The sequence below is a fragment of the Hesperophylax consimilis genome, unplaced genomic scaffold, assembly GCF_061612785.1.
Source record: "Hesperophylax consimilis isolate HC1 unplaced genomic scaffold, BYU_Hcon_1.0 scaffold_34, whole genome shotgun sequence".
NCBI lineage: Eukaryota > Metazoa > Arthropoda > Insecta > Trichoptera > Limnephilidae > Hesperophylax > Hesperophylax consimilis.
The window spans coordinates 1,980,449-2,005,999 of NW_028301264.1; the positions used below are offsets into that span (position 1 = coordinate 1,980,449).

At 39.9% G+C, this 25,551-nt stretch overlaps 3 protein-coding genes across 3 annotated transcripts in view; 2 read left to right on the forward strand and 1 right to left on the reverse strand.

Moving 5' to 3' along the window:
• The window catches only part of LOC149409174 (proto-oncogene tyrosine-protein kinase ROS-like), a 264,442-nt gene that overhangs the window by 228,561 nt on the left and 10,330 nt on the right, over positions 1-25,551 (forward strand). The window contains exons 28-29 of the mRNA XM_089650093.1: positions 8,098-8,322; positions 8,642-8,937. Of these exons, the coding sequence (XP_089506219.1) occupies positions 8,098-8,322; positions 8,642-8,937 (521 nt within the window). The remainder of the gene's footprint in view (positions 1-8,097; positions 8,323-8,641; positions 8,938-25,551) is intronic.
• Positions 175-4,310, reverse strand: LOC149409185 (uncharacterized). Its single transcript, XM_089650082.1, has 2 exons — positions 3,161-4,310; positions 175-1,478 (listed from the first exon to the last, which is right to left on the reverse strand). The coding sequence occupies exons 1-2, from the start codon at positions 4,308-4,310 to the stop codon at positions 205-207; spliced, it is 2,424 nt and encodes an 807-aa protein (XP_089506208.1). The 3' UTR covers positions 175-204.
• LOC149409186 (uncharacterized) lies at positions 15,321-25,327 on the forward strand. The gene is made up of 3 exons (XM_089650083.1): positions 15,321-15,371; positions 15,888-16,915; positions 24,451-25,327. The coding sequence occupies exons 2-3, from the start codon at positions 15,999-16,001 to the stop codon at positions 25,325-25,327; spliced, it is 1,794 nt and encodes a 597-aa protein (XP_089506209.1). The 5' UTR covers positions 15,321-15,371; positions 15,888-15,998.

Genomic DNA, 25,551 nt, shown 5'->3' on the forward strand with positions numbered 1-25,551 from the left:
TAAATAAAGCTAAGTACATAATATAAGTTTTATTGTAAGGTAAAACTTTTTCATTATGTAGCATAGGCTTTATTTAAAACCTATAAAGTGAGATATTGTTTGTTATCGCCTGGTGATATTATGCTAATGTGAATCAAATATAATATTTAAATTTATTTGCTATAAAGAAAATAGGGGCAAGATTTCCAGAAATCAGCTAACCAGTTACAGAGGTTGAAAAAGGTCAGCAACAGATGGGTCGGTGTTGACTCGGCCAGCCGATTCTGCAATTTCCCTTCTATAGAACCTGGCAAAGGTATTGGGACTTCTCCAGTTACCACGTGACAGTATATCGTCCAGCTTATAATTCTGCAGCCAGTTCAGAGATGCCACTGCTGAACGGATGCTGCCAGGTGGATCCTCTACACCAGCATCCCTGAGGACTGTCCTAATCCAACCTGCAATTACTGCCCTGGAGGCCGCTTTCACTGTCCCACAAGTTGTAATAAATAGGCTAGGTAGTATCGCCTGCGCTCTCCGTTCCTTTGACAGTTCTATGACCTTTTCCGTCCAATAGACAGGGTCTATGTTCCTAGACTCCGAGCGAGCCAGTCTCCACCCCGATTGTTGCCAGTCTGCCGAATCTGTCTTGCCACCAAACACTGGCCAAATGGAGATGCCTTCACTGTCCACTGACAATCTTTCAGCTGTGCAATGGAGCAATGTGAGATCGTGGACTCGGCGCCCTGATGCCAAAAGCAGGATGGTGGCTGCTCTCCTTGATGCTTCAAAGAGAGTAATATGTTGAGGCAAATTCTTCTCCAGCCATGATGATACAATCCTCGGGTCCCAAATGGGGGGTTTCGAAGGCCTTAGTCTAGCTAAAGATATCCCTTTTAATATCTTCTTCACTATCGGATTGGAGCTCAGCTCTCTATTGTCTTCGGGAGAGCCTAAGGTACACACCACTGACTTGTGAACTAAAATGGTACTCAGCGATAGCTTTTCTCTGATGTGTAGATCGGCTAGGAACCTGGCTAAGTCTTCAGCTTTGGAACGCGTGGCATCGAGCTGATTCTCTGACGCCCAGCGCTGCCACCTCCGCCATGCCGGAGCATAAGTGCGAAGGGTGGAACTTCTCCACCCGGATCTAAGAAGTTCCTTCTGCTGACTTGACCATCTTGTTAGGTTTTTGTCCCACCCCCACAAAGCCAAATCTCCAGAGTGAAGGACTCTACTTGAGGAGGGGGGTTGTTGGTCCTGGTGTCTATCAGTGCTTCTCCTAGATTGTGAATCGTAAGAGGTGGACCCAAGGCCCGACACTTCAGATCCGCTCTCCAAAATGCCCTTTCCCAACGAGGAGCCACTACCAGGTATAATCCCCTTGCCCTGTTCAGGTGGCAAAGAACCCTCGGCATGAGGCACGGGGGAGGGAAGATCCAAGCCAGCTGATAGTCCCAGTCCCTGCTCCAAGCATTGTGGTAGTCTGCCTTGTCGTCCTGAAAATCAAGAGAAACATACCTTTGAACCACATGCGCTGTCCTAGAGCCAAATACTTGAAGTGAAATGACACTAAACTGCGCTATATAAATTCCATGTTATTATTATTATTAAATAGGTCTATCTCGGGTCGTCCCCATTTTCTGAATGCTACCTCTGTGAAAGAGGGTAGCAAGTGCCATTCGGGTACAGCACAATGACGAGATAGACAGTCCGCTACTTCATTGAAACGACCGGGTAAGTATTGTGCTGTCATGGAAACACAGTGTTTATCCAAAACATCTAGCACTAGTCGAGTACAGCTCAGGAGTTGAGTTGACCTGGTACCACCCTCCTTGCGGAGATAAGATACGACACACCTGTTATCCGACTGGATCAGAAGACCCGAGCCAGATAGCTCAAGCGCGTGAGGAGACAAGGCAGCCAACACGGCGAGCATCTCCTTTACATTGGAGTGAAGATTCAGCTGGTCATCAGCCCACACACCGCTGAGAAGCTTTTCGTCCAGCTGGGCACCCCAACCCTGATCAGAGGCATCGGTTGTCAAGTAATGCTCAAACAGCGGCAGATGTATAGGTGACGTCAGGGTGAGCGATCGAACCCACCATCTCAATTCCCGAGCGGTAGCTGCCGGAATTGGTGATGACTCCCAAGGGTGGTAGTGTCTGAGTCCTAAGCACCCTTTCTGTATGTGCCGGCTGTTGAGCCTGCCTCTTGGAACTGCAAAACTAGCAAAGTTTAAAGAGCCCAAGAGGCTGCGCCCCTTATCTAGTGACCACCTACCCGTCTGAATAAAACCCTTTAACAAATAAGATAGGGCTGAAACCTTGTTCTGAGGGAGAGACTTTTCATTAGTTAGAGTATTCCAGCTGATACCAAGAAATTGAACTTGTTGTGATGGTTCTAATATTGACTTATCAAATTGTATATGCCATCCCAAGCCTTGCAAAAACTCCACCATTTCAATAGACTGGTGTTTTAAAGTAGGCAGGCATTGGTTTACTAATAAAAAATCATCCAGATACACTAGAATTCTCATCCCTCTCTTCCGCAGTTCCTGCGCTACCCAGTTAGTGAAGGTTGCGAATGCCTTAGGTGCGGTGGCCAAGCCAAAGGGGAGGGATGTCATCTGCAAGAGTTCATTCCTATAGATAAGTCTAAGGAAACATCTATGCTGCTCACTCACAGGTACATGAAAGTAAGCATGTGTGAGGTCCACTTTAACCATCCAGTCATTCGGTTGTAGAAAAGTAGGAACTCGATAAACGTTTACCAGACGAAATTTACTGACAGTCAGAAAATTGTTTAAATATTTTAAGTTAAAGACCGGCCTCTTTGAGCCATCTGATTTGGGGACCAGAAACATGTTAGAAATAAATGAGGGAGTGGCAGGTGCCGACTCTAAAACCTTAAGGGCTTTGAGTTTTTCTATTTGTTCTGTCATTGCCACAGAAGTCTTAGTGGCGAAAGGGGAGTTAAATAAATCAATATTATTATTTAGTGGAGGTTTTGATGAAAATGGAATTCGGTAGCCATCTAACATCTTAAGGATGATAGTAGGGGCACCAAGGTTCCTCCACCTACCTGCGAATGAGCGCAACTGACCCCCTTGAAAAGAGGGCCCGCTGTTAAAACCTCTTACGGTCTGGCTTCCCTGCTCTTTCCTTGGGCCGGAACCTACCTCGGGGAGGGAAAGCTTTAGCGGCCCTACGGGCTGGTTCTGGACCTCGACTCTCAGGGTGCTCCCTTCTCGCGATGGTTCTCCCCTGCTGTACTCTAGGATGAAAGGGCTGCGAGTTCTGCACAGTCACAGGTTTAACGGGAGGAGCTGGTCGCGACGTGCTAGGCTGAGGAGCGAGGCACTTCTTCACTCCCCCCAACTTATCCAGCTGGGCCGACAGGAGGTTCGGGTCAAAGAGATATTCCGATGTGGGCGGAATCTTCCGTAAGGCATCTCGGACGTATCCGTCGCTGATGCCTCGCAATGCCCCCTCTCGTCGATACTCAATGTGGCTAGCCCGTTTTCCGCAGACCATCTGCATGATGTCTTTGGACACCTTCTGGGACTCAGACCCCGCCGCGAAGAGAGACTGCACCTTCTCGAAAAGAGTGGAAGTGCTCAGCTTCGTGCCCGGTTCCGCACTCCAGTTGACCAGCTCCTGCAGGGAGGCCTTCAGGAGATCAGCCTGCAGGGAAAGAGCATTGGTCAGGGAGCCGCAGAAGGAGTCCGTTGACGTACTGGCCGATTCCTCCTGAGCTAGGCGCTTCAATTCAGGGTTTAATGCCAACATTGAGAAGAGAGGGGTTGCGGCATACGACTTCTGGATCTCGAGGTAGCGGACATTGTTCCAGTTGGCCGTCCCCAGATGCTGAAGGAGCTCCACTTTTCTCACCCTCCCTGGGTCGGCCGATGGTATCTTCGGCTGCTTTAGGTCAGTTGTCCACTCCCCGAGATCCAAGTCGCGAGACGGCTTATTCGGATGGATGAGTCCCATTCCCAAATCTCCTGCCAATTCCTCCCGAAGCGACGCAGGGGTGTCCAGGGAGATGCTGTCCTCGTCATCGTCATCGTCGTCCAAGGCGCCACGGACGGGAGCCTCCGAACGCTTCTCTAGCAGCAGACGCAACATTTCCTGCATCTGGGACATCTGCTGTGTTAACAGGTCAATTCGAGGGTCGGCGGGAGCTAATTCACAAACCCTCTGCCTCTTGGCTTTGTCTTCTGCGCAGACCCTCGAACGCTCGCCCCGCGTGTCCGTGTGGATCACCTTCATGACTTCCGCCCTCGAAAATTCGGCTTCCCCGCTCTCGGAACGTTCGGAATCCGACATAATCAAGAAAACACAAAGAAACCACAAAGAAACCACAAAGAAACCACAAAAAAACACTAAACAAAAACACACGAAACTCTAATAAATCGCAATTTTACGGAGTTCGAACAGTCACACTGTTAATAACCTCGAAAAAAAAATGTAAATTTTGCGCAAATACTGAAAAACAGGTTATTTTAAGGTATTTGATGTTTGTAAACAAACCAAACGTGTTTGACCTTCGCAAAATAAATGCTAATGAAACATGAAATTAAAGCATCATTGGTGGCGTCCCCACTACTGGCGCCGCCTGAAGGATGCATTAGGAACTAGCAGGTGACATTGGCGGGAGATTTAAACTAAGAATTACACACGAACTTGGTAAGAAACGTCGATTTGGCTGCAAAATGGTAATGTTTATCTCACTTTATAGGTTTTAAATAAAGCCTATGCTACATAATACTAAATTGTATAGTTTAATTTGGGGTCACGGCTCAAAAGCCGGCGAGGACAAAACAAATTTAATTTAATTTATATAAGTATGTCATATTTTGGAATTAAAATAAATTTTATTTTGTTACATATAATGAATCCGTACCTCGTTCAATAGTGGAAGATACGTTCAGTATCACCCTGGTGAGAGACCATAATTCAGAATTGAAAGTTGCTTGAGAACGGCGTAAATATGTTTAGTGACTAGATCTGAATAGCCATGAACTTTCCAACCCTCCTCTTCCCCATCTCTAAAAATGTAGACCACATACATAAGGAATATAAATGAAATTTCTTTTGAAGACACTTCAATGAAAATGTTATTGATCTCTTCTTAACAATTCCTTCTTACATGTTTTGGTTTTAGCTGAAACCAATTTTACTTTATTTCTTTTCGCTATTATTCACTTTTCTAAATACTCAGGATTTCTAATAGGCGTGCAGCGATTATGTCGAGGATCAATTAATTCGGGTAGCATGCAAAAATTGTAATAGCGTTTCAGCTGTTCAACCATATTAGTTTGCCAAAATTCGTCATCCCTTAAATTTTTTTCGATTTTTATTCCGAGTTCAGTCCATACAACAAACATACAAATATCTTTTTTTGTTACATGTAATTGGCCCTGAACCTGGTAAAACCAATCGTGGGATGTATTTACCAGCATTTCTCCATTTTTGTTAAGTTTCCAAAGGGTAATTTTTTTGGATTTTACTGCTTCATATATGAGCATGCTGCGTGCTGCGAAAGGACATTTAATTTCAATCACGGTGTCTTCAGAAGAAATTCCATCTGGGGTCGCACCCACATAATGATACTCTTCATTTATGAAAAGACCACACTTTTCTATGGTAATGCTTTCTAGTTCTGCAAGCTCCTTCAGGACATTGTGTTCATGTTTTTGTCCGTGTTGAATTGAAGGAATAATTTATAAGGATTGCTGGTAAGTACAGTATATTTTTGAATAATGGAGCGCAACTGATATTTTGCCGCTGTTTGCACACTTTTCCAAACCACGATGCCGTAATCATATTGCGGCGCATCTCGATCCACTTTCCACTAGATGCTTGAAGTACTGTCGCCCTTTCAATTGCTTGCCTATCTTTGGCTATGGTAAAAAGCCTTTCCAAAAAATCATCTTTAGCTGCCTCATACAATGCTTGGTCCATATCAGGTTTTTCTGCATTGGGACCATAATGCTGATCTTTTGCTGGAGCGAGCTGCAGGGTTTTTCTTTTCTTTTTTTTACTTAGTACTTGTTGATTATTTTTCTGCAATCTTTTTATTTCCAATTGCTTTATGAGTTTTCCGGGACTATTACCGGTTGCAAATTTATGCAAAGAATAGTGTGGACGATTTGTGTTGAACGCCACTACTGCTGCACACCTTCCATTGTAGGACCGTTTTAAAGAATAGTCAATACGCTTTCCACCAACAAATTTAGCCACAACATTATTATAGCACTCCACAATATTGCTATCTACATCATGTATTAAACTTCGAGCATTAGATGCCAAAAGTCGAACGTGCTGCATGATTCTGGACATTATCAAGCTCGAAGTCATATTGGGTACGTAATTAGTGTCGCCAGTATCCCGTTTGCAAAAGTATGCCCGTTCCTTGCATAGTGAGTGGTCTCCAAATACATGTTTTGGACCATTCAATATATCCAAATAAAACTGTTTTATTTTTCCTCTTGACTACAATTCATAGCCTTCCGGTACGTTATTGCACAACGTACAGCCGTTCTCAGGCGTAAAATACGGCTTGACACAATCTTCCTCAATGCTAAGGGATACTTCTAACCTTCTAACAGTGATTTAAGTTTTTTGCAATAATTTCGAAGTAAGTGATTTCGGCATTCGATCTTTTCGACTGAAACATTTTTATACGATGTGCTTCTTTTATTTTATTGTAAGTGCTGGAATATTTTATATACTTTTGTATTTTAAAAACATCAAATTGTTTATTACTATATTTATTAGAAACCCGAAAAAAAGTTAACAATAAATTAATTCTTAATAATATAAAATTGTTTATTACCTAGAAACCCGAAAAAATGTTAACAATATATTAATTCTTAATAATATTAAATTGTTTAAAACCTAGAAACCCAAAAAAATGTTAACAATAAATTAATTCTTAATAATACTATTTGACACTACACAGCTTCGACGGAAACGCTCAGATGAAACATAAAAAAAGGCGACACACTATTATAGTCCGTACGCGCAACGCATATAGTAGAATATTGTTGAAACGTCACATGGAAGTGTAATAATTACGCGGAATTTAGAAATTTGAAAAAAGATTGACACGACGGACTGTAGGAAGCATGCATTCACGGCCACCTCATAGAGCCGAATGAATAGGAGAATTTTTAGATGTTCATTATATAGTATTTAACGAAAATAAATTGTTAGTAAAAACATATATCTCGACAGAAAAATTTATTTATGATAGCCTAGCGTGGCTACATTATCGATATTTTGACGATTAATAACTTAGATTGTCGTTTGAATCTGACAATTCATGATTCTCCATACAACGATTGAGATCGCTAGTAAGGAAGGCCCTTAATTCGTCAGTCTATCTTTGTTGTGAGCGGCCTCAGTTTCAAGTCATAGGTTGTTGTTTGAATTTCACCTGTCTTTCGTTAGTGATATACTTGTCCATCTTGCGTTAGTTGTATGCATACCAAATATAGCACCATTTGCGTGAGAACATTGTGACAGTAATGTCAGCCACCTTTGTCTTATTTCTAACCCTCGTTATGTTTTTCATTTACGAAGAATCACTTTATTATTTTATTCAAAATAGATGGCAACTAGATCCCGCTAGCGTGTAAATATATCAGTAAATTTAATAGTGAGTTTGGCAGTTATTTCGCTTAACATTATCTTAACCATATAACCTTACGTAATATCACCATACATACAGCCAAACGGCACCAGGCGATAGGAAAATTTTGACGCCCCTTATCAAAGCCAGTAGACGACTGTAGGTGATCACTGTAATCAATGATATAATCGGATGATTTGAATTTTTGTATAGCTCCATTTATGTGAAAAATAACCTCAAGGGAGATGTGTTAGGACTGTTAGGTATTATCAGCGACTTGGCGCCTTAACAATTTGACACCCAGAGTGGACTGCTTCAATTGCGCCCGCACGCAGTCCTGTGTATAATATGTACTGTGATCCATGAAGTTTCTCAAAACACACACATTGTGTCAAAACGTGCCACGTGATGCGGTAGATTGTGTTGTAAAGATTAACTTGTAACTAATAAACATGTTCAAATTCAATCTTATTTCAGATAATTACTGGATCATAGCTGACTTAAAGCTTAGCGAGCGATATACATTCAACGTACAGGCCCTGAACTCCTACGGTTGGAGCGACATGTCGGAACCGAGTGAAGAGTTTGACTTCTCTGAGGCAAAACTGATGGTGGTCCACCAGGACTACTTGGCCATCGTCCTCGGGATAGGCATCTCCATACTTGGGGCTCTAGGTTTGGGTATCGGAGTCTGCGTCTATTGTGAGTAAATATTTTTGATATTATTTTTCTAATTTACAAATGTGGAAAAAATTCACAAATCATTGTGCTTTAAAAACATTAGAAACCTTAGATCACAAGTTCTATCTCCTACTCTTAACAAATACTTTATATGTGAATAGGTTTCGCACATAAAATTTTATTATGCATATTTATCTGCTAAACCTATTGAATGCTTACAAGCTGAATCTAAGATCAATAAATCAGTAGAAACATGGTACATATTCAGTTTAAATGCTCTCCTGAAAAATAATCCATTAGTGAAATTTGAGGTTTTTATCCCAATGTCTTCAATTTTCAGTGATAAAGCGGCGCGACAAGAAAAGTCTCCATCACTCCATACCAACATCCACTCTCCGCGGTCCCGACATGGAACTTGCCACACTACGAGAGTTGCCACGTTCCCGGGGCGGAGGCGGCATGTTCCAGCAGTCTGTCCTCTACGGGAGGGGGGGTGCCTGCCAGCAGGAGGGGGCGGACATGACTGGCTTGGTGCACATACGGAGGGACCAAATCACGCTGTCCAAGTTCCTGGGCTCTGGGGCCTTTGCAGAGGTGTTTGAGGGAAAGTCCTCTGAGACTAGGGTAGCCATCAAGGTAAATACTATACTTCATCAATATGAATATACAAGGCTTGTCCTTCTTGCACAGCAGAACGCTGATTACTATTAAATGGCTGAACGATATCAGAACCCCTTTTGTAACCACCATCATCCACCTATCTGACCATTAAAAGAAGCAAAACACTTGATTGCATGTTGGGCCCATGAGGTCTTCAAATCTTATTCATTTTTATTATGGAAAGAGGAAGGAGATGGTGAAGAGGAAGGTTGGGAAGCATTTGGCTATTCAGATCTGGCCACCAAACACGGTTAAAGCCATTTCAAACAATGTTTCTATTCCGAATTATGGTCTTTCACCTGGGCGTCACTGAGAGTATCTTTCACTTGGAAATTTGTTTTGTGACAGCAACCGTGTTTGTTTGTGACCATTTTTAGGTTACAACAACTTATAGAGAGTACTTAACCATGATACATATATATTATGAGATATATATTATAAATATATATTATACATATATATTATGAGATCCATTAATTTTAAAAGAGCATAAAAAATTCCACAAGGGGCCATTTTCCTACATAATGTATATTAGGAATACAGTGTAAAATTGTTATATTACTGTATTCTGTGTGTGGATGATCAGGTAGCTCCAATTATACTTCGATATGGATAATTATATAGTTATATGGATAATTATATAGACCAAATATATAGTTATATGGATAATTATATAGACCAAATATAAGGATTGCGGAGACGTCTTGACTAGGTAACAGTTTGGATGTAAGAGAGGTTCTACCTACTCTAATACAATTTATACTGTCTAATTGACCAGTCAGTATTGCCAGAGTCAACCAATGTTATTATCCTACAAAAATAGTATTATGTAGCCTGAACCGTCATTTAAAACCTTTATTGAGAGAAGCATTCTCAAATTCCCTTTCGCGTGGCACTTTCCCGCTCTTTTTCAGCACCTTGCGTTGGACAAGTGGTCACCAGATGCTACACAAAAGTAAAGCGTCCCCTATGCGACTTTTGTTTACGGCATTCTTTCTCATTAGCGTTTTAAATTCCGTCGCTGGCGTTGTCGTTGCGAAGTAGCTCCGAATTTATAACGATATTTCCCGTATATAATTATTTTGTATACAATGGCAACACTGTCAAGTCTAGTATTGACGTTTTTCTGTATCTCCTTCAAATTATCAAAAAATTAACAAAATCAACAATAGAAAATAGCTAAAAAGTGGTCAATTCATCTAAATCGAAGATTGCGCACTGTCCAGTGTATTTTTTTTTCACAAAAAGTGTGTTTTTTGCACCAAAAAGAGTTTTTTGTTTTTCCTCGAGAGCTTGTGTCATAAACTCAAAAATCGGTGCCATAGTTCTTGAATATTAAAGAGTGAAGATCTCAAGTGTAGCAAAGTTATCCATCCTTAAAGGAAACAATTATTCAATAGTGCTCTTTTAGTGTGAATTTCACGCTCAGCGAATTTAGAATGAATACTCAATGTACTGCATGCGAAAAAAACATTGAAGTTCCGGCCGACTTTATAGCATGTTCTGTATGTGAAGATGGATATCACATTTTGTGTGCGGATATAGTGGAAACTTCTCGCCGAGGTGCAAAAAATCAATCTCAATCGCAACAATGGAAATGTAAGAAGTGCATTAAAATTCCAAAATCAACTAAACAGAAACTTATCGATAATAACATGAATGAACTCAATCAAGACCTGACATCTGTTGCCAAAAATCAAAAACGAATTGCACAAACAGCGAAGCTTACAACCACACCTACAATAACCAGTGAAAATATAGCTTCATCATTCACAGATGGCTCTAATCAGCCGTTAACATTGGAAATATTCTTGAAGGAACTTGAAAAATTTAAAACAACAATGATTTCTTTTGTAGACAATAAACTAAGCATCTATGATCAAAAATATGAAGAAATATTAAAACAAAACAATGATCTACTAAAGTCATTCCAATTCATGGCGGATCAACAGGAAGATCTAAAAAAGCGTGTGACTTCTATGGAAAAATTACAGGTTAAAGATAATGCTGATCTAATCGAATTAAAAAACCAAAACAACATTTTAATTAATACAATCTCACAACAAGACTTCAAAATCGACAGACTAGAATATATGTCTCAAATATGTAATATTGAAATAAGAGGCATTCCAGAATCCATCTCTAATAACTATTTAGAAATTCTCAATAAAATAACAAAAATTATCAACTTTGAGGACTCTTCAGGAAATGTGAACTCGGTAATAAAAAAAATCTATAGAATGGGACCTAAAATTGCTGAAAAAAATCCCAGATCAATCATTGCGACCTTTAATAACACACTAGATCGAGATAATTTCTTATGCAAAATAAAAACATACACAAAGGCCACAACTCCCAGCACAAATAAATTAAATACATACGATCTAGGAATATCGCAAGATGCCCAACGAATATATATATCGGATCACTTAACACAAAAAGCAAAATTCCTCCTAGGACAAACTAAACGATTCGCCAGAGAAAACAATTTTAAATATGCATGGACATCTTCAGGACGTATCTTACTGAAGAAAATTGACAGCTCAAAAATCATAACAATAAATAATGCCAATGACCTGCAACGTTTAAAAAGTCAATCTATCTGACTTCTATTTCACTCTGTCATTATGGCTGTTAATGAAGATATCATTTCATGTTCTCATATTGTAATATATTGTTATAGAATATTTATATACTCATTTATTTTTATCACAATCAGTAAGATCTCATGCAACCTCATACTTCTAGTAAATCTATATAAATCTGGGAAAAAAATAAATGAATATATCTATATTCCTTTTATGGTCAGATTCTGGAATAGTTCGCAGGTAATTGTAACTTCTTTTTCTATTGCAACACACCCGTCGCACCTACATATTTACAGATTGAGTACTCACCGTGCTCTGATTAAGAATAATAAGTCGGTAATTATGAAATTCATTACTTGTTCATTTAAGACTCATTTCATAATTTTCAATAGGATAATGAATAAGCAATGTGATGTATTCTATATTTACCTACCACCCTTAGCTGTTGTTATCACATATAATTTGTCATTAGGTAATAACATACAAATAACAACTGTGCATATACCTGAAAAAAAAAAAAAAAAATTTTCATTGCAAATACCTACGCACTATTTTGGCCACATCGCTGTGTATTTCAAATGTTTTTGTATGTATTTATTTTATGTCAACATATTCTTTGCAACATCTTTACAACTTTAGTACGCTCCATGCTCTGAGCTATATTTTTTTGTTAATATCATTTAATAATTGTTGTTTTGTTAATATCATAAAATCATTGCAAATACCTGCGCACTATTTTAGTCACATTCTGTGTATTTCTAATGTTATTGAATGTATTTGTCATTTTAGTTGCGTTCTTGATGCTAACTTATTTATCTTACCAATCTATTGCCACCAAAAGATCTACTACCACTCTATAACCACTTTTGTTGCTATTATTCACTTTATTATAAATATTTACTTTAAGATTGATAATTATGTAAACATAATTTCCTTCGTTTGTACCTTCACGGGATATACCTACATTTTCGACAAGTTTTCACTGGCTCAAATTAATATACACCCATTATTATTCTTATTGTTAAATGGAACAATCACATTACTACATTAAGAAACCAAATAAGAAGGCTAGCCTACATTTTCAAAAATCTAAGAAACATATTGGACAAAGTTACATTAAAAACTGTATATTATGCTCTAGTTCAATCAATGCTTTCATATAATGTTGTCTGTTGGGGTTCTTGTAACAAGACTACCTTAGAGCCTTTGAATGTTGCGCAAAAATTAATTTTAAAAATAATGTATAAGAGAAATTTTATGTATCCATCAAAGTTATTATATAGTGAAAGCAAAATTATGACAATAAGGCAGTTGTACATAATACAGGCTCTCTGTAAATTTTTCAACAACACTATTACTGCTAAAAGATCTCAACAAGTGCGCAGCACTAGAATGGGTTCTTCTTTAATGTATCAGCCGGTGTATACCAGAACATCCTTCGGACAAAGGAGGTTTTCATATAAAGCTCCGTTGCTATATAATATGCTTGGAGAAAATATAAAAACTATAGGTACGTTAAATTCATTCAAGAAAATGGTCAAAATCTCCGTACTAGCTGAGAATGATGATTTTGGATCACCCATGTTATCGCTTATATCATAATTCCTTGTGGAAGCTCTGTTTCGATACAATCCTTATTTACTTACTGCGCATGCACTTATTTACTTCTAAAATAACTTTTGGTTATTTATTATTATGTTACTTATTATTATTATTATCTACTTAATTATCGTATTAATATTTACTTTAATTATTGTCTAGCTAAAATACTTACTTTTTATTATAACATTATCTACTTACCTATCGGTTATTATTTACCTTTTTTATTTAGTTATTTTTATTTTTTCTTATAATCTATTATTCATACTATCCATGTTGTAATTTTTAGTATGGTTACCCTATGCTTGTGTCTGATAAGCCAGCACAGGTACCTTGTACTTTAGTTAACAGAAGAATATTATTGTTGCCAACTTACTTAATAATGCTTCTTTTGTTGACTTTTTTGTTTTTTGTTTTTATTTTTTTCATACATTTGTTACTAAAATTTTGTTTATTTTTGTCTACCGGTCTCGAAACGTCCGTGTCATAAACTTTTCTTTTTTTGTTTAAATTTAATTTAATGTTGTTATTATTTTTAATTTACATATATGTATTTTTTTAAATGATATTATTGTAAAGCTGCACATCTCGATACAGGAATGCCCTAGTGAGATGTGCAGAGTATGCTTTTTATGTAAAAACTGTTTTTTGAATTAAATAAATAAATAAAAAAAAAATAAAAATTTTAAGTGTATATGTAATTATTTCAAGATAATACATTATATTATAACAGCGAGGCTGTTCGAAGTATTTTTTAAAAGAAATAATTTTTAACTGTAAAAACGGATAAAACACGTGGTGAACACGACGGAAAAGTTCGTCAGTTCGTCGGCCATTTTGTGTTGTTTGTTTATTTACATTGTGTTTTGTGTTTTGGTTTCTTGTCCAATTTAACAATGAGTGGCTCCGAGATGTCATCATCCGATTCGGTAGAGATGACGGTAGAAGAAGTTAACAAGATCATTTTGCCAAAACAAAATGAGCCGAAACGAAAGTTGCCGAAATCGACCAAATCTACGAAAAAACATCGCATTGATAAACTCACGGCTCAAGTGGAGCACATTAGCTCGTTTATTCAGGACTTCATGGCGGCTAAAACATACGAAGATAGGAGAAACTTGGATTCCGACGAGGACGCATCATCGGAAGATCAAGAGATACACGTGGAGAGAAATTCACCATCTTCGCTAGGGATGGGATTAGTAAATCCTAATCATGAATTCAAGGAATTAAACCTATCGATGGCGGAAACCACGTGTAAGGAACCTACAGTTCCTAAGGCTGACGCAAACCGCGTAAAAAAAATCGAAGACTTACAACACTTCGGTTCGCCTGAATGGAACGAAGTAAGGTATGGGGAGGTCGTAAGAAAATACCTGGCCAACCCCATGTTCAACCAGTTGGAGGTTAATGGAGAGTTTCTGCATTTGAATAAGGCAGAGCAATACGCGGGGTCACTTGACAAATTTTGCGGGTCACTAAGCCATGCCCTGTTGCAGCAAAATGAGTGCCTCAAGAAATCTCTTCAGGAACTGGTAAACTGGAGTGCAGAGGAAGGCAAGGAATTGTCAGCAGGTTCCCTCTTCAAGAAAGTGGAGTCGCTATTTGCCCCGGATACGCAATATCAGACAGTGACCAAAGATGTCCTGCAGATGGTCTGTGGAAGGAGAGCAAATGCGATCAGCATCGTATGGGACGCAATCCTTAACGAGATAAAGAGCCGCTACGTACGGGAGGCAGTCAAAAATATTCCTCCAGCAGCGGGTTATCTTTTTGAACCAATGAAGCTAGAATCCCAGATTCAGCGGATGGGAGGACTTGATAAATGCTTCCCACATTCAAGCTTCGACCCTCAGCCATCAACCAGCTCGCAGATGCCCAAGAAAGTGCCAGTGAGGAAGCCTTTTCGTGAGAGCAGGCCCTTTCGGGAAAGCAGGACGTTTCGGGACAACAAGCCCTTCCGAGACAACAAAGCCCCCCGCGGAGGGCGATCTAATCAAGATGCAAGAGGTGCAGACAGGAGGGGACCAGCCAAACCAAGAAGGAATTTTGGCAACAAGGATAGGCTATGACTATCCGGAGAAGGCGTTTCAGGGGGGGCAATTGCAGCACTTTATAAGCAAATGGGAAGAATTAGAAGCACCACCAACACTGCTAACCATTTTGCGAGGGTACAAGCTACCCTTTCGGCAGAAACCCCCTCTAAGTATAGTGGCAGACACGGTAAGCTCAACTTATAAAACTCAAATCACAGACGAAATGACACGACAAATAAACAAAATGAAAAAGGAAAAGATATTGGAATCAGCTTCAATATCGCCTTCCTTTCTGTCACGGATGTTTCTCATACCGAAGCAAGACGGGTCATTTAGGCCGGTCTTCAACCTTCGTCGTTTGAACAATTTCTTAGCTATTAGCAAATTCAGACTTATTAATGTTAATAAGGTTGCAACATTTATTCAACCAGGCGACTGGATGGTTAAAGTGGACCTTTCTCAAGCCTACTTTCATCTTCCAATTCATGAGAATCATCGCCGTTTTTTGAGACTGATTTTTAATGGAGAACTGCTTCAAATGACATGTTTGCCTTTTGGACTAGCCTAGAAAATAACAAATTTACTGAAACAATACATTAATCTAGGAAGGTGGTCACTTGAGCAGGCCCAGAGCCTCTTGGGTACCCTCCATTTTGCTAGTTTCGCCATTCATAGAGGCAGGCTTAACCTTCGCATGTTACAGTGTGCCAGTCGCAAGCTGCCTGCATTCAAACCGAGACGACTCCATCCCATTCCTCGAACAGCGATAGAGGAGCTGAGATGGTGGAGCAGGTCCCTGCAGACGTGGTCACCAATGCATCAAGCAGTGATTCGTCACACCCTCACGACCGACGCCTCGGACTGGGGATGGGGTGCGCAGCTAGACGACCTCAGATTGAGTAGAGCTTGGTCCCAAACACAGCAACCTCTCCACAGCAATGTCAAGGAAATGCTCGCCGTGCTGGCAGCACTTACTCCTCACGGGCCAGAGCTGTCAGACTCGGGTCTCCTGATCCAGTCAGACAACAAATCGGTGGTCGCGTACCTTCGCAACGAAGGCGGCACACGATCCAAGACATTGCTCGAAGCGACTCGTCAAGTCCTTCAGATGACAGACACGTATCGCATTTCACTGTCTGCCCACTACCTACCAGGAAGGTTCAACGAGGTGGCAGATCAACTCTCCAGAAAACGCGAACCTCCGGAGTGGCATCTTTTACCAGCAGCAACAAAATTGATTTTTGCAAAATGGGGGAGACCAACTATAGACCTGTTTGCATCGGAGACAGCTCACGTTGTAGAAGATTATGTGTCCCTAAATGTATTCGACAAAGAGGCAAGTTTTGTCAACGCTTGGACTCGAGAGTGGGATTTCCCTCTAGCTTGGGTGTTCCCCCCTCTGTGCCTCATGCCGAGAGTTCTCGCACACCTCAACCGGGCCAAGGGCCTATACCTGATTGTAGCCCCGAGATGGAAGAAAGTATTCTGGAGACCAGACTTGAAAAGTCGAGCGACGAGCCCTCCTTTCACCATAATGAACCTGACAGAAGTGCTGATAGTACACCAGAACCTTGAAACCTCCTCCACAAGTAGAGGATTTTATTTTGGAAGTGTGGAAGTGCCGGGGTGGAGTCAGTCATTAACAGATTGGTCGGACAAACAGAAAGAATTTTTAAAGTCAGGTTGGAGAGAATCCACACTTAAAACATATAAACCGGCATGGCTTAGGTGGCAAAAGTGGGCTAGTTGCGCGTGAGGTTTAAAATTGAATAGCCTTAAATGTGTACCCTTCACCCCCCTTTGCCCCTTGTCCCCTTTCCTTGATCCGGGCCCAGAGACAAGGAGTATTGTTATCAGTTGTTATCGTTGCATCTTACCCGCGAACATTTCGTGTCATATTGAAACCCGCATATGTTGAACTCGGCCGTGACTATTTTGGAGCACAATCGTCCAGTGAAACGGTTTTACCCGCCGCAGTGAATTTCACTGTGTTTTTTTGTTTTGTGTTAAGTGTTAATGTTAATTGTATGCAAACGGATAAGAGAGCAGAACCAGCGGCTTAAGGAGAACGAGACCAGGGTAAGTCTTTGGCCTTTCCCACTCATTTTCCTCTTCAAAAACACTAAGGCAATTCAATTCATTTTTATTTGTCTTAGTCTATATCGCATACGCAATACCGCAACCCCCCGCACAATTGCGTACGAAGGAGTTCCGCACAACCATCAAATTGGTCCTTCGAGCCGGATTATATTGTATTACTTTCGTTCGCAATTGCAATCTATAATCATTATTTGTACCAAAATCATGGCATTTGCATTATAAATGGGTTAAAATTTAGTCCGTCAAATAGTTATATTAAAAACGAATTACATTTAATTCCTCGTGGCAAATTATAGGTTGACAATAATTTAATCGTGTATGTAGGTACCTGGTTTAACGCAAGGAATCGTATTGTGTAAGTAGGTACTTGTATTCAATACTGAATTCTAATAATACGAGTACATACTTCGCTAGCGTTAAGTACGTAGGTATGTATTAACGACCGCTAACAATAGATAGTAAACAGAATAATAATATTCAGTTGTTATTGAGTTTAATTTGGAAACACATATCAGAAGAATTGTTTACTTTGATCAATTACGCTAGCGTTAATTAAATTATAGCGTTATTTAAATTATAATTAATTATTTGGGTTAATTATTTATTGCTAAATACATAATGGCCACTAAAGAAAAAAAGTTGAGATTACTGACGGCTCAGCGAGATGCGTTAGATGCACGTCTTACTAAGTTATTTGAACTATCAAATAAAATTTCCGACTTGAGTATTCTAGAGTTTCTTTCGTTAGTTGAAACTCTAGACTTGACTAGAAGTAAGTATGAGGACATATCTCAACAAATAAATATATTAAATTTGGAAATCGATTCAAACTTTGAACCTGATTTTGAAAGATGGTTCAAGTTCGACGATATGTACGGACATATCAAAAGAAAAGTATCATTAAATCGGGAAAACACTTCGCGGGTGGTTAGTAAACAGAAAAAATGTAGTGTAAAACTCCCACCGATTGAATTGGCATATTTCGATGGGGAAATAAAAAATTGGCCCATATTTTATTCAAGTTTTATTAACACCGTACACAATAACGATACACTTTCGAATTCAGAAAAGTTATATTATTTGTTGGGAAAAATTAGTAACCGTGTTAAATCAACGTTCGCCGGGATCATTTTATCGCCGGAAAATTACGAAATTATTTTTAACTCGTTGATCGATAAATATAACGACAAAAGAGTAATATCTTCTGCATACATCGATCAAATTTTGGATTTTAAATCCTTTGCTGTTGCAAATATTAATAATCTGGAATCCTTCATTGATCATTTTGCGTCAGCTGTGGCAGCCGTTAAAAATGTAAATTTAGATAATTTGTGTGACTTTATTTTCTTACACATTGCATTGAAAAAACTTGATATGGACTCGGTGAAAGGATTCGAAACATACAATAGGGAAAATGAATTCCCCTCGTTTGAAGACTTGGTGAAATTTGTTCGGGAACAAGTTAAGATCTTGCAAAGAACCGGTTCTTCAAGAAAATCGGTGGAAAATAAAAGTGAAACGTCAAAACGGTCACAAAAATCGACGCATGCCTATATGAGCGCTGGTAGTGAGGAAAATCGTCAGCCTATTAAATGTTTACTTTGCAATAATTTATCGCATGGAAATTTGTTTAAATGTTCAGAATTTAAAAAATTGACTGTAAGGGAACGGTTCAATTTTATCAAAAGAAAGGGATTCTGTTTTAGATGCCTTAGTGATAGACATAAGGCTAGGGCTTGCAATTCAAATCAAAATTGTCATAAGTGTAATGACAAGTTTCATCATACAATGTTACATTTTGAAGAACAGGGTGCATCACACAAGGGGCAGTCAGACTCTCAAAATGCCCAAAGAATTGAAAACCAGAAAGCTGATCAATCGAATGATCCAAAATCGGGCTGCTCCAATTCTGATGTAGCTTTGTGTACTTTTTCAACTGTTCGATCTCATAATCTAAAGACTCGTTGTACTGTATTGCTGGCTACCGCACGAGTGGGAATAATAGACGCACAGGGAATTTTTTTTTTTTTTTTTTTTTTTTTTATATTTACTCCACACAGGAGGCCCTGAAGAAAATAATTTCCCTCAGGGCCTATGTCATCTTTGGGGATGCTGTGTGGAGGGTCTTTTTGTGGAGAGGAAGGAGTGAACATGGGTCTTGAAGAGTCCCATGTTGTAGGAGGGAGGAAACACAGAGGCCGGCAGTTCGTTCCACAGCCGAGCTGTTGAACTTAAGAACGAATCGTAGAAGCGACTTGTTCTCATGTGACAAGTGTCAACTGTGTACAAATGTTGGGCGCGCGTTTGGCGTGTATCCCGACTACGCACCGGTGCCGAAGGGATCAATGACGCTAGTTCCTCAGAGCATCTTCCATTGTAATACCGATAGAACAAGGACAGCATACCTACCTGACGCCTGTGCTCTAAAGATTGCAGTCCGTTTGTTAAGATTGGGGAATCTATCAAACGGACCGCCCGTTTCTGCACAGAGTCAAGGGTTTTTTTCAGGTATTTTGGGGCTCCAGACCAGAGATGGCTGCCAAATTCGACAGTAGGGCGCACTTGCGATTTGTACAGGGTGAGCAGTTGTGTACTATTAAAATATCTGCGGGCCCTGTACAGTACGCCCAGCTTCTGAGAGGCCAACTTTACTCTGGCTTCGATGGAGCCCCCGTACCTGAGCTGGTCACTTATAGTTACACCAAGCATATCAATGGAAGGCCTGTTCGGAAGATTGCTTCCATAAACACCTAACATCTCGTTAGGTGTTTATTGGACAGCGCATCTCAGAGCAATTTTATTACTCGGGATTGTTGTAGAAAATTAGGATTTTTTGAATATCAACGCCCGTCTTGTTCCACCGTTAAGGGTATTGGAGGATCGTCTAAGCCCATTACAGGCTCCATACAGACCGAAATTTACTCTCGTTTCAATCGAGCAATAAATTATAACATTACTTCATTGATTGTGAATAAAGTTACAGAGCGCTTACCTACCGCCAAAGTTGATGTACCTTCATTGTCATATTTGAATGACTTACCGTTGGCGGATGAGTCATATAGAGAACCAGGAGAAATTGACATGTTGCTAGGAGCCCAGCTCTTCCCGCATCTCCTGTTGTCAAAAAGGGTTCAAGACCCTTTTCAGAGGCATAATCTGCATGCTTTAGAAACAGTTCTAGGATACGTTATTTTGGGATCAGCACCAACTCGGGTTGAGGATAATGTTAGCGTATCTTGTTGTGCCATGCTAGAAGAACCAGATGATATTTGTCTCAAAAGATTTTGGGAATTAGAAGAGGTAAACGTACCGTCTATTAAAGGTCCTGAAGATCGTGAATGTGAGGAAATATATCAAAGAACAACCACAAGAGATCCTGAAAATGGAAGATATATAGTAACTTTGCCATTTAAAGGGGATGTTTCAACCCTTGGGGATTCATTTGCAATGGCAAAGAAACGTTTTTTATGTCTTGAACGTAAATTGGAAGCCTCTCCAAAATTAAGAGAAGCTTATAATAATATTATCAATGAATATTTAGAGAAGGATTATTTGACTCTCAGCACTTCAAATGAAGGAAATGAGATGCCTTCATACATAATTCCGCACCATGGAGTTGTACGAGAGGATAAAATCACGACCAGTTTGAGAATAGTCCTGGACGCTAGCGCAAAAACAAGCACTTCCGTGTCATTGAATAATATTTTATATAGTGGGGAAAATTTACAGGGAAATTTATTTAATATAATTATGAATTTTCGTGTATTCCCAATAGCTCTTTCAGCTGATATACGCAAAATGTTTTTGTGTATAGGAGTGAAAGATAGTGATCGGAGATATCAACGAATCTTGTATCGCTTCTCGCCCAGCGAAGATATTAAAACTTATGAGTTTAACCGCGTTTGTTTTGGTCTTACATCCAGCCCATTTCAAGCTTTACGCACTATCAGGCAATTGGCCTCCGATGAAGGAGAAGCTTTTCCTGAGGCTAAGAAAATTATTGAAGAATTTTTATATATGGATGATTTTGTATATAGTATGGAAACTGAAGAGGGTGCAAAGGAAACGTCCTCTCAGTTAATCGCATTATTGAAGACTGGCCAATTTGACCTTGTCAAGTGGACCAGCAATTCGCAAAATGTTCTGGAATCTATTCCAGATTCGCATCGCTTATCAGCGATAAAGGAATTTGATGAAGTAAGCATGCATAAAATATTGAGCTTATACTGGTCACCAAATTCCGATTTATTCTCGTTCGTCACTTCTACACCTAAAACAGGTTGTACAAAACGAAATATATTGTCTTGTGTCGCAAAAATATGGGATATTATGGGCTTCATCGCGCCTGTCGTTTTATATGCCAAGCTTTTAATTAAACAATTGTGGCTACACAAATGCGATTGGGATGATGAGCCTCCCGACGATATTGTAAGGATATGGACGCAATTCTGTGAGGAACTTTCCTCACTGAATAGAATACAAATTCCGCGTCATACTGGCATCACGTCCAGTAGCATCGTAACCATTGTTGGTTTCGCAGATGCCAGCGAAAAGGCATATGGAGGTATAGTGTATTTCCATGTCCAAAATCATGAAGCAATTTCAGTACATGTTGCTTGTGCAAAATCGAAGGTTTCTCCTGTGAAAATTGTTTCTCTCGCACGATTAGAACTTTGCGCTGCATTAATACTTGCAAAATTAATGCATAACGTAGTAGAAACCTTAGAAAAACGCTTGAAAATTGAAAATATATACGCATTTACTGATTCCACTGTAGCACTTTGTTGGATTCAGTCTTCTCCGCACCGTTGGGGGACATTCGTGGCTAATAGAGTTGCTAAAATTCAATCTGAATTATCGGCTACCTGTTTTAATCATATAGCAGGCACAGATAATCCCGCTGATTGTCTGTCACGAGGGCTTACCCCCAATCAAATTTTAGATCACCCGCTATGGTTTCATGGCCCACCGTGGATGAAATTTAGGCCTGATCGGTGGCCTTTTACCACATTTGATGTTACTATGGTGACAGAACTACCCGAACAGAAGTCTATTTCGTTAGTAATGACTTCTGGTTTAGAAGAATATGATATTCTTACCCTGTCAAAGCGCTTTTCCTCGTGGAATAAATTATTACGATGTTTGGTTTACGTATTTCGTTTTCTTAAGGTGTTGCCATATCGAAAATATATAAGTGGGTCAGATTTAGAGTTCGTTGAGCTTAAAATATTGCGCGAAATACAACGAGCGTACTTTCCCGGGGAATTGATAAATCTACAACAAGGAAAGACGTGTAAACCCGTATTTCAACGTTTGAGACTGTTCTTGAATGACGGAATCATAAGGTTGGGAGGTCGTTTAGTTAATTCGGATTTAAATTATGATCAAAAGCACCCCATAGTTCTCCCGCGAAAGGATCACGTTTTAAATTTGTTGGTTGATCATTATCATAAAATTCATTGTCACTCGGGTCCCGCATTATTAATGTCTATTTTGAGGCAAAAATATTGGATACTGTCAGCCCGTAGTTTAATTCGAAATCGAGTACATAAATGCAATTCGTGTTTTCGGCTACGCCCTAAAACAATTGCACCTTTAATGGCGGATCATAGAGATTGTCGTGTCATTCAGTCTATAAAACCATTTACGCATGTGGGTATAGACTTTGCCGGGCCTTTAAGGGTAACTGTATCACGCGGACGTGGAATTCGTTCTCAAAAGGCGTATATTTGTTTATTTGTGTGTTTGACAACAAGAGCTATACACCTTGAATTGGCATCAAGTTTGAGCACCGAATGTTTTCTGAACGCATTCAAACGATTTCTTTCTAGGCGTGGTCCTGTGTCAAATTTATACTCAGACAACGGAACTAACTTTGTAGGAGCCAAGAGAAAATTGAATGAATTGCACGCATTTTCGTCATCTTCACATTTTGGTGAAGAATTCGCAAGTATTTTGGCCAATAATAGAATAAGCTGGCATTTGAATGCGCCAATAGCACCCCACTTAGGAGGAAATTGGGAATCCAATATTAAAAGTATGAAGACTCATCTTTTTCGGGTAATAGGAGATCAGATTCTATCGTTTGAAGAGGCAACTACAGTACTTGCACAAGTAGAAACCATTCTGAATACGAGGCCATTGTGTAGAACGCTCTCTTCAGACCCCTCCGAGCCCCTTGCGTTAACGCCAGCTCACTTCTTAACGACAACTCCCTTAAAACACCTGCCCGCCATGGAAATCGAGAAGGATAATGTGAACCTTCTATCGCGTCATGATTTACTCGATAAATTAATTCAATCATTCTGGAAGCGATGGAGATTAGATTACTTGCATACTTTGCAAGTACGTCCAAAATGGAATACTCCTACTAATCCAGTAAAGGTCGGCTTAGTAGTAATAGTGGGAACTGAAAACGCCCCACCATTACATTGGCCGTTAGCTATTATTGATGAAGTTTTCGCCGCAAAAGATGGAGTAATTCGTGTTGCTCGTGTCAGAACAGTGCTGGGATCTTATATTCGCCCAGTAATACGGCTATACCCTTTGCCAACTCAATAGTAGTCTAGTAGCATTAGGTTTAGTCAATGTAGGTTAGGAAATTTAGGATAACTGTAGGTTATGTTAATTTGTTTATATGATAAATGCCATGACAATGCGGTTTAAAAGGGGTGATTTCGCACCCTTTCAAGGCGGGGGGGATAGTTGCGCGTGAGGTTTAAAATTGAATAGCCTTAAATGTGTACCCTTCACCCCCCTTTGCCCCTTGTCCCCTTTCCTTGATCCGGGCCCAGAGACAAGGAGTATTGTTATCAGTTGTTATCGTTGCATCTTACCCGCGAACATTTCGTGTCATATTGAAACCCGCATATGTTGAACTCGGCCGTGACTATTTTGGAGCACAATCGTCCAGTGAAACGGTTTTACCCGCCGCAGTGAATTTCACTGTGTTTTTTTTGTTTTGTGTTAAGTGTTAATGTTAATTGTATGCAAACGGATAAGAGAGCAGAACCAGCGGCTTAAGGAGAACGAGACCAGGGTAAGTCTTTGGCCTTTCCCACTCATTTTCCTCTTCAAAAACACTAAGGCAATTCAATTCGTTTTTATTTGTCTTAGTCTATATCGCATACGCAATACCGCAACCCCCCGCACAATTGCGTACGAAGGAGTTCCGCACAACCATGGGCATTAAATCACGGGGTAAACCCGAATGTCCCTACAGGAAGGAACCTGGCAAGATTTTTAACAGATCTTAGTTTAGAAGACAATCTCTCTCCCAGCACAATTCGACTCCATAAATCAGTAGTAACAACTTTCAGTAGCCCTGAAGAGGGAAACCTAAGCTCACACCCTCTAGTCAGACAAGTTCTCAAAGCCGCAGCATTAAGACATCCTAAACTATCTAAGCCTCCTATCTGGGATCCCAGAATGGTGTTGACCTGGTTAGAAGCTAACCCACCCAAAAAGTTGAGTCTCTTTGAAGTCTCGAGAAGGGCAGCGACTTTACTTTTGTTAGCTTCGGGACGAAGAGTGCATGACCTGACCTTGTTACAGTGTTCGCCAGACAAACTATCCATAAATGAGGAAGGGGTCTCGTTATGGCCAGTTTTCGGATCCAAAACAGACTCTGCTACATACCAACAGTCAGGTTGGAGGTTGAGAAACGGAAATCAGCCAAATATAGACCCAGCATACTGGATTAAGAAACTGATTGAAACCTCCAAAGAACGGAGGGAAACAAAGCAGAATTTAACAGAACTCTTCATCACTACATTGGGAACAGTTAAGGCAGCTTCAAGAACAGTCATCGCCCGTTGGGTCAAAACAATTCTAGAAGAAGCTAAGATCACAGCTGCCCCGGGAAGTGTGCGGGCAGCAGTGGCGTCACTTAACTGGCTGGATAATTTTAGACTGGATGACATCCTGGCTCGAGGGAACTGGAGGAGCCGGGACACCTTTGCCAAATTCTACAGAAGGGAAGTTAACACTCCCCTAGAGGTAAATAGGGCATTGTCTGTAGCCTCCCTATTCCACCCACTGTAACACGTGAGTAGGTATTCCAATTTTTTGACGTATTATAATAGTATCACATTAGCGTTAGTGGTCACCAGTCGATAACAAACAGATCTCAATAAAGGTTTTAAATGACGGTTCAGGCTACATAATAAAATAGTTTTACCTACCAATAAAACTTATATTATGTACCTAACCTCATTTAAAACCTAGGCAATCACTGCCTGGTGAGAACTAATGAGAAAGAATGCCGT

Excerpts from the sequence above, each read along its gene's own strand:
- LOC149409186 (XM_089650083.1), top strand. The coding sequence starts at position 15,999 with ATGCATCAAGCAGTGATTCGTCACACCCTCACGACCGACGCCTCGGAC. Across the intron at positions 16,916-24,450 it reads AAACCGGCATGGCTTAGGTG|GAGTTCCGCACAACCATGGG; the intron begins GCAAAAGTGGGC and ends TTGCGTACGAAG.
- LOC149409185 (XM_089650082.1), bottom strand. The coding sequence starts at position 4,310 with ATGTCGGATTCCGAACGTTCCGAGAGCGGGGAAGCCGAATTTTCGAGG. Across the intron at positions 1,479-3,160 it reads TAAAGCTTTCCCTCCCCGAG|GACGACAAGGCAGACTACCA; the intron begins GTAGGTTCCGGC and ends CTTGATTTTCAG.